Source organism: Miniopterus schreibersii, assembly GCF_964146895.1.
Source record: "Miniopterus schreibersii genome assembly, chromosome: 8".
NCBI lineage: Eukaryota > Metazoa > Chordata > Mammalia > Chiroptera > Miniopteridae > Miniopterus > Miniopterus schreibersii.
Genome location: NC_138109.1, coordinates 3,063,914 through 3,072,500, shown reverse-complemented (window position 1 = coordinate 3,072,500; position 8,587 = coordinate 3,063,914). Strand labels below are relative to the sequence as shown.

At 62.4% G+C, this 8,587-nt stretch overlaps 1 protein-coding gene across 1 annotated transcript in view; it reads left to right on the top strand.

The window, feature by feature from the left end:
* FHAD1 (forkhead associated phosphopeptide binding domain 1) overlaps positions 1–8,587 on the top strand; it is a gene marked incomplete at its 5' end in the record, with an annotated part of 80,939 nt that overhangs the window by 41,064 nt on the left and 31,288 nt on the right. The window contains 5 exons of the mRNA XM_081144825.1: positions 982–1,052; positions 1,631–1,783; positions 2,899–3,006; positions 3,235–3,342; positions 7,924–8,031. Of these exons, the coding sequence (XP_081000951.1) occupies positions 982–1,052; positions 1,631–1,783; positions 2,899–3,006; positions 3,235–3,342; positions 7,924–8,031 (548 nt within the window). The remainder of the gene's footprint in view (positions 1–981; positions 1,053–1,630; positions 1,784–2,898; positions 3,007–3,234; positions 3,343–7,923; positions 8,032–8,587) is intronic.

Genomic DNA, 8,587 nt, shown 5'->3' with positions numbered 1-8,587 from the left:
ACACCCTGCGGCTCCGGGTCAAGCAGCCGTCTCTGGTCTCTCCCACCGTGAGACTCACCCTCCCCACCCCCCTCGGCCGTCGCTGACGTGCTGCCTGGAGGCACCGCGTGTCCTCTTGTAGGCATTTAGATGTGTGTGGTGTTGTTTTAGTGCTTTTTAGAGACAGAGGAAGGGAGAGGGAAGAGAGAGAGAATCATTGTAGATGGGCCGCCTCCTGCACGCCCCCCGCTGGGGGTCGAGCCCACAGCCCCGCATGTGCCCCGACCTGGAATCGATCGGTGACCTCCTGGTTGGGGAGCTGATACCCCACCACTGAGCCAGGCCGGCCGGGCTCTTTCAGGCGTTTAGATCTTGTCGCTCAGGCTGAGCCGTGGGCTTCGTATCACCCCCCACACTCAGCTCGCGGCTGCACGCACAGTGGGTGCTCGGTCAGTAGGTGCTCTGTGGGTGGTTTTTCATCTCCTGCCTCCAGAAAGACACTTGGCTTTGAGCCCAACCAAGCTGATCAACCTTTTTAATTTAATTATTATTATTATTATTGATTTCAGAGAGGGAGGGAGAGGGAGAGAGAAACATCAGTGATGAGAGAGAGTCATCGACCAGCTGCCTCCCGCGGGCCCCCGTCTCTGGGGATCCAGCCGCAACCGGGGCCTGTGCCCCGACCGGGAGTCGAGCCTCGATCTCCTGGATCACGGTCGATGCTGAGCCGCGCCGGCCGGCTGGTCAGCCATCTCAGAAGCGCACGTCGGGTGGCAGCCCACCTTCCCTGGGTGGGCAGCGTTGGCTCGCCCGCCCGTGGGCAGCGTTGGCTCGCCCGCCCGTGGGCAGCGTTGGCTCGCCCGCCCGTCGGCAGCGTTGGCTCGCCCGCCCGTCGGCAGCGTTGGCTCGCCCGCCCGTCGGCAAGCCCTGCTTAAGACACTGTTCAGGATGCAAAGGGGGTGAGCCGGACAGACACTCACCGTGTTGTTTCTCTTTTTTAAGGGTTGTCTTTGTACCTGAAGTACCTTCTGGAACATTATAAAAAGGTCACGAGCCAGACCCAGGAGCTTCAGGTAACCTTTCAGCATTTGGAGAGCTGAGCGCGGCCACGCCTCCGCATTCACACGGCCCGGCCCTGCCTTCTAACACCCGCCGTGTCCGCTGGCGGGACAGCCACACCCTCGGAGAGGTCAAATGGTACCTCCAGGGGCTCAGGCAGGGACTCAGACAGGCTGGCTGGGGTCGCCCAGGAGGGCAGGGGCTGGACGCCTGTTTCCCTCCCTCTCTCCCTCTCTGAAAAGCAATGGAAAAAAATATCCTTAGGTGAATATTAAAACAAAAACCAAGAAAAACATTTAAAAAAAAAAAAAAAAAAAGAAGCACCTAGGAAGCGCCAGAGCTAAGGTCCCATCTAGATTCAGAGTCTGAGCCCCTAACCACTGTGCCGCTCTCCTGCTCTCCTGCTGGCGGCCAGGCCAAGCGCAGGTTTCCCTCGTGTGTAAGAAAGTTTCGTGTAAGCCTTTGTCCCTCCCCGCGAAGGTAAACAACTTGTAAAAAAAAAAAAAAAAAACACAAAAACCCAGTGGAAGTGAGTCCTGTCCTCAGCCAGTCCCCTGCCCCACCGGCTCCGTGTCCTCTCCTCCCGCTCCAGGCCAAGGTCAGCAGTTCGCAGGAAGCTCAGAAGTCTCTGCTGCAAGAGGCGCTGCGGGAGCGCCTGGCCGAGAGGGAGAAGCTGAGCGAGGAGAGGCTCCGGCAGGAGGAGAAGCTGAGCGCCAGGCTCCAGTGGCTGACGGAGGAGAAGGCGGTAAGGCCCCCGGGGTTCTCTTTGCCCCTGGAAGCAGAGGACGTGGCCTCTTCTGTGAGACACGCGGGGCACGCACTGGGGCGCAGCGGTCCCAGCCCCCCCTCGTTTGGGGCACGGAGCGAGGTTATTCAGAGGCGTGAACGGTTGGAGGAGGCGTTAGCCGGGAGCTGGGATTCTGGAACTCGGAGCAGAATCAGCTCGTGAAGGGAAGGTTGCGGAAACGTCTAGAAAGGGGAGCTCGTCGGTTTATATGCTGCGGTGGGTTTTACGAATCCGTGCGGTCGCCGCAGGTCCCGGTCCGTGACTGACGGGCCGCTTCTCTGCGTAAACGAGACCAACCGCGTCTTTATTTCCGCGTCGCACTCTTTATACACATTTAGTTCAGTCCTTTGCTTTTCCTTTATACGTGTCAAGGAAACAAATGGCCAAAATTCTACTCGCTTTCCGAGAAACCGGGGATCGGCAAGCTTTTTCCATAAAGAGCCGGATCGCGCGTAGTTTCCGTTTTGGGGGCCATGAGTCTCTGTCCCGACGGCTCAGCTCTGTTGTTGTACAGTGAGGGCAGCCACAGGCGACCCACAGACAACTAGCAAGGGGGCGTTCCAATAAAACTTTATTCACAGAAGGCAGGCGGAGGGCCAGGCTTGGCCCGTAGGCCACAGTTTGCTAACCCTTGGTGTGGAACCCAGGCTCTAGGGTCAAATGCAGCAGGGTTTGCATCCCTGCTCATCGGTTTTACTAGTGAGCCAGGCAGATTCCTTACTCTCTCTCCCGTTCCCCCCTCGGCAAAGTGGAGGTGGCAGAACAGTGGCCCTTTTAATGAACGGCGTCGTGTGCCCAGCGTCCCATGTCTGCCCTCTCCTCTGCTCCTCGATGCAGGAAGCGCCACCGCTGTCCCCACTGTGCAGATGGGGAAGCCGAGGCTCTGTAGCGTCCCGCTCGCCCGGGGTGCACGCGCAGGAAGGACAGGGCCGGACCCTGGCCTGAGCCCGCTGGTTAGGCCCGGGCGGGACCTGTGGCTTGCGGAGCCCTAACCGCCACAGTGCCTGGCACGGAGTCCAGGCTCCCGCCATGGTAACCAGGCCTGTTAAATAAACAACGCCCCTGACTTTCAGGCCCTGGAGGAGAGAATTACTCAAGAGAAAAACCGAGCGAAGGAAGCGTTAGAGGAAGAAAGGAGGAGAGTCCAAGAGCTGGAGACTCGCTTAACCCACCAGAGGAAGGTATGCAGCTCGGGGGACAGAGCCTGCCCGGGCCCCATCCCGGCCAGGCAGCTGGCAGGCTGGCCCGGGGCTCCGATGGGGGCCTGCCCGCTCCCGCCCCGGCTCCCGGCTGCCACCGTCCCCGCCCCGCGTTGTGCGTTGTGAAGTGCTCACCGCTGCAGCGCCTGGCACGGGGTCCAGGCTCCCGCCATGGTAACCAGGCCTGTGAAACCGGTCTTTGGCTTCCAGGCTTTGGAGGACAGCTTTACTCAAGAGAAAAGCAGGGTGAAGGAAGCGTTAGAGGAGGAACAGAAGCGAGTCCACGAGCTGGAGAGCCGCCTAACCCGCCAGAAGGAGGTAGGCAGCCCGGGGAGACCGCCAGCCCGCGCCCTAACCCGGCCGGGGGCCGTGGAAGTGAGTTCAGGACCGTGGATGGTGGGGGAGCTTTCCCGGAGTAACTTGTCCTCGTGGGGGCTCAGCTACTTTGGGAGGAAGCACGGGAGATTCTAGGAGAGAGAACCCCGGAGCTGCAGCCTTGCAGCCAGTTGGAAAAATCGTAAACAGGGTAAAATACAGTCCCAGGTGGGGCCCGGGGGAGAAGTTGGGACGGTGACATGGGAATCGCCTGTGTGGAGATTGCGGGAGAGGGTGGCTGTGTGGATGAGAGAGAGCAGACCATGAAGAGCTTGACCCAAACGATGGCTCCCTAAGTGGTAGCTGTCCTTGTGGTCACCATCACCATCATCATCGGCACTTCTGTTTGGGCTCCGTTTTCTCCACCCCCCTCGCTCTCCGAGTGCGGCCCCCGCCCGCCCTCCACGGGGAAGGCTGGAAGGCAGGCGGCGGCCCCACAGGCTGCCCCGGGGTCAGCGGCAGCCTCTGTGAACTGTCACTGAGGCCCGGCCCTGAGTTACTTCTCCAGGGGCAGTGACGGCCAGGAGGGTCTCGCAAGGGCTCTCTGGGGCCAAGGGCTGCCCAGGGGTCAACAGCTCAGGGCTGGGGGAGGCCCTTGAATTCGGAGAGTCCAAGGTCATAGGGGACTTCAGGAGAGAGATGGAGGGAAAGCTCCCTGGGGGCACCCTCGCTGCAGGGGGGAGGTGGGGCCGGGTCGCCCCGGGCCTGGGAAACGTCAGCTCATGTCTCTGGGCAGAACCTGTCACAGCGTCCTGACGGGAATCTGACAGCCCCAGACGCAGACTCGGTCCCAGACGCAGACATGGTCCCAGACCCAGACTCGGTCCCAGACCCAGACTCGGTCCCAGGCGCAGACTCGGTCCCAGACCCAGACTCGGTCCCAGGTGCAGACTCGGTCCCGGGCGCAGACTCGGTCCCAGACCCAGACTCGGTCCCAGGTGCAGACTCGGTCCCAGGCGCAGACTCAGTCCCAGAGGCAGACTCGGTCCCAGGCGCAGACTCAGTCCCAGAGGCAGACTCAGTCCCAGACCCAGACTCGGTCCCAGACCCAGACTCGGTCCCAGGCGCAGACTCGGTCCCAGGAGCAGACTCAGTCCCAGAGGCAGACTCGGTCCCAGGCGCAGACTCGGTCCCAGGCGCAGACTCAGTCCCAGACCCAGACTCGGTCCCAGGCGCAGACTTGGTCCCAGACCCAGACTTGGTCCCAGGCGCAGACTCGGTCCCAGGCGCAGACTCGGTCCCAGACGCAGACTCGGTCCCAGGCGCAGACTCGGTCCCAGGCGCAGACTTGGTCCCAGACCCAGACTTGGTCCCAGGCGCAGACTCGGTCCCAGGCGCAGACTCAGTCCCAGACGCAGACTCAGTCCCAGGCGCAGACTCGGTCCCAGACGCAGACTGGGTCCCAGACCCAGACTCGGTCCCAGGCGCAGACTCGCTCCCAGAGGCAGACTCGGTCCCAGGCGCAGACTCAGTCCCAGAGGCAGACTCGGTCCCAGAGGCAGACTCAGTCCCAGGCGCAGACTCGGTCCCAGAGGCAGACTCGGTCCCAGAGGCAGACTCAGTCCCAGGCGCAGACTCGGTCCCAGAGGCAGACTCGGTCCCAGAGGCAGACTCGGTCCCAGGCGCAGACTCGGTCCCAGACGCAGACTCAGTCCCAGACCCAGACTCGGTCCCAGAGGCAGACTCGGTCCCAGAGGCAGACTCGGTCCCAGGCGCAGACTCGGTCCCAGACCCAGACTCAGTCCCAGACCCAGACTCGGTCCCAGAGGCAGACTCGGTCCCAGAGGCAGACTCGGTCCCAGAGGCAGACTCGGTCCCAGGCGCAGACTCGGTCCCAGGCGCAGACTCGGTCCCAGACCCAGACTCAGTCCCAGACCCAGACTCGGTCCCAGAGGCAGACTCGGTCCCAGGCGCAGACTCGGTCCCAGGCGCAGACTCAGTCCCAGACCCAGACTCGGTCCCAGGCGCAGACTTGGTCCCAGACCCAGACTTGGTCCCAGGCGCAGACTCGGTCCCAGGCGCAGACTCGGTCCCAGACGCAGACTCGGTCCCAGGCGCAGATTCGGTCCCAGGCGCAGACTCGGTCCCAGACCCAGACTCGGTCCCAGAGGCAGACTCAGTCCCAGGCGCAGACTCGGTCCCAGAGGCAGACTCGGTCCCAGAGGCAGACTCGGTCCCAGGCGCAGACTCGGTCCCAGGCGCAGACTCGGTCCCAGACCCAGACTCAGTCCCAGACCCAGACTCGGTCCCAGAGGCAGACTCGGTCCCAGGCGCAGACTCGGTCCCAGGCGCAGACTCAGTCCCAGACCCAGACTCGGTCCCAGGCGCAGACTTGGTCCCAGACCCAGACTTGGTCCCAGGCGCAGACTCGGTCCCAGGCGCAGACTCGGTCCCAGACGCAGACTCGGTCCCAGGCGCAGATTCGGTCCCAGGCGCAGACTTGGTCCCAGACCCAGACTTGGTCCCAGGCGCAGACTCGGTCCCAGGCGCAGACTCAGTCCCAGACGCAGACTCAGTCCCAGGCGCAGACTCGGTCCCAGACGCAGACTGGGTCCCAGACCCAGACTCGGTCCCAGGCGCAGACTCGCTCCCAGAGGCAGACTCGGTCCCAGGCGCAGACTCAGTCCCAGAGGCAGACTCGGTCCCAGAGGCAGACTCAGTCCCAGGCGCAGACTCGGTCCCAGAGGCAGACTCGGTCCCAGAGGCAGACTCAGTCCCAGGCGCAGACTCGGTCCCAGAGGCAGACTCGGTCCCAGAGGCAGACTCGGTCCCAGGCGCAGACTCGGTCCCAGACGCAGACTCAGTCCCAGACCCAGACTCGGTCCCAGAGGCAGACTCGGTCCCAGAGGCAGACTCGGTCCCAGGCGCAGACTCGGTCCCAGACCCAGACTCAGTCCCAGACCCAGACTCGGTCCCAGAGGCAGACTCGGTCCCAGAGGCAGACTCGGTCCCAGGCGCAGACTCGGTCCCAGACCCAGACTCAGTCCCAGGCGCAGACTCGGTCCCAGAGGCAGACACGGTCCCAGGCGCAGACGCCCGTCAACCTCGATCAGCGGTTTGACTTTCTTCTCGTTAGACCTTCTGCCCCGTTACCAGGTGAATCTTTAAGGACAAGAGATCATAATGTGGGTTTTGAGGTAACGTTGCAGGTTCATTCCTGTCACCTGCCCAGGACCTTGGCAGCCAAGCGGCTGAGGGGACAGGCCCCGCGTGTGAGGCGTGGGGGGCACCGGGAGGGAAGTCCGGGCGTGGGCCTGAGACCAGGTGCGCTGGAGCCGACCCGAGTCCCTGGGACGTGCCCGAGTCTCCTGCACCAATGACGGGAGAACGTCTCACTGGGCAGCAGCCTCAGCGTGACCCTCCCGCCCCCGGGTGCCCCCTCCTCCGCTTGGCCTAGGCTGGCGAGCGCTGGCGTCCCTTACACGACTTTTCCCCAAATAGCTTGTCAGCAAATAGCTTCCTAAATACAGTTTTTAAAATACGTTTTTATTGATTTTAGAGAGAGGGGAGAAGGGGGGAGAGAGAGAAACATCAGTCGGCTGCCTCCTGCCCCCTACTGGGGATGGAGCCTGAAACCGGGGCGTGTGCCCCGACTGGGAATCAAACCGGCAACCTCCTGGTTCACAGGACGACGCCCCCGTGGGAGGTTCACCCCACCCCTTCCAGAAATGGGCGTGTTCCGGCTCCTCCATTCCATACACTGCCCCCGTCCAAAACCTGAGGCTCTAAGAGATTCATTTCAATAGAGGGAAATCCCATCATTCGTGGGATTCTGCTGCTTATGGGGGAGGCTGCCCGATGCAGGGATACGAGCTCAGGCCCCGCAATAAGGCAGGCCTGGCTCCCTCTGCCCCCCCGCTGCCTGCCGCGGGCCCCTGTACGCGGGCCGTGCCCTTTCCTCCGAGCAGGGTTCAAATCCCGGCTCCCGCCACCAGACTGTGTGACCCTGGGCTCGCGCCAGCTCTCTGTTCCTCGGTTTCCCCACCTAGGGAATGGGCCCACTGGCTTCTCTGACAGGGTTGCTGTGAGGGTGGGCTGTGTGCGAGGGGCTGGCGCGGGCCCTGGCGTTTCACACCACCCCCTGGCTTCTTAGCCACCGTCATTACTCTTTTTTTTTTTTTTTTTCCCAATTATAGTTGACATACAATTATGTCAGTTTCAGGTGTGCAGCATAGTGATTAGACATTTTGTTTTCTTTTGTTTTTTGTTAATCCTGACCCGAGGATTTTTCTTTCCATTGTTTTTCAGAGAGTAGGAAGGAGGGAGGAAGGGAGGCGAGAGAGAGAGAAACATGGATGCGAGAGAGACACCTCGATGGGTGGCCTCCCACACGCGCCCTGACCCGGGCTGGGGATCGAACCCGCAACCCAGGCACGCGCCCTTGACGGGGAATCGAACCCTCGACCCTTCGGTGCAGGGCCGACGCTCTAACCCCCGAGCCACGCCGGCCAGGGCCCTGTGTTTCTTCTTAGTGTCGTCAGAGTGAGCAGGCTCCTTGGCACATTACTGGTCATCGATTTGCAGGTGTTGGAGAGCAGCGTGGCCCACGAGAAGAGAAGGGCGAAGGAGGCCTTGGAGACAGAAAGGAGGAAAGTTCAGGACCTGGAGAACCACCTCACCCAGCAGAAGGAGGTACGCGGGGCGCAGACGTGGCCCCCGAAGCCCGGCGGGAGGCCGCCCCTCTGGGCCCCGCTAGCACGCGGTGGTCAAGGGGGCGGACCTGGGCCAGTGCCAGTCCAAGTGGCCAGCATCACCGGATCGCTTAAGCTCCCGTGCCTCAGTTTCCGCATCTGTAACATGGGAGTGGTGACGGATATAAAGTACTGGGAGCTGCATGTCACACGCACAGGGCGACCCCCGGGGAAGAGACAGTCTCCAGGGGCCGACCCTGGGGTGGAGTCGGGGCCGGTCCCTCAGCCGCCCACAGGTATTTAGAATGCCGTCCAGCACGGATGCTGGAGGGAGCCGCTCCCTCCTGGCCCTGGCCTTCTGGTTTTGGGGAGACGAGCAAGCAGAACCCCCGCCCCCCATGAGAGAGACGGACGAGCACAGTCGGGGGGATGAGGTAGGAGCCTGACGAGCTCACACGGTGGTCACAGCCAGTGACCAGGACTCGGTGCCTTCCGGAGTGGGTGGAAGGAGAGGGGACGCGGGGGGAGAGGTCAGAGCTCCAGGCCCAGCTCTCCAC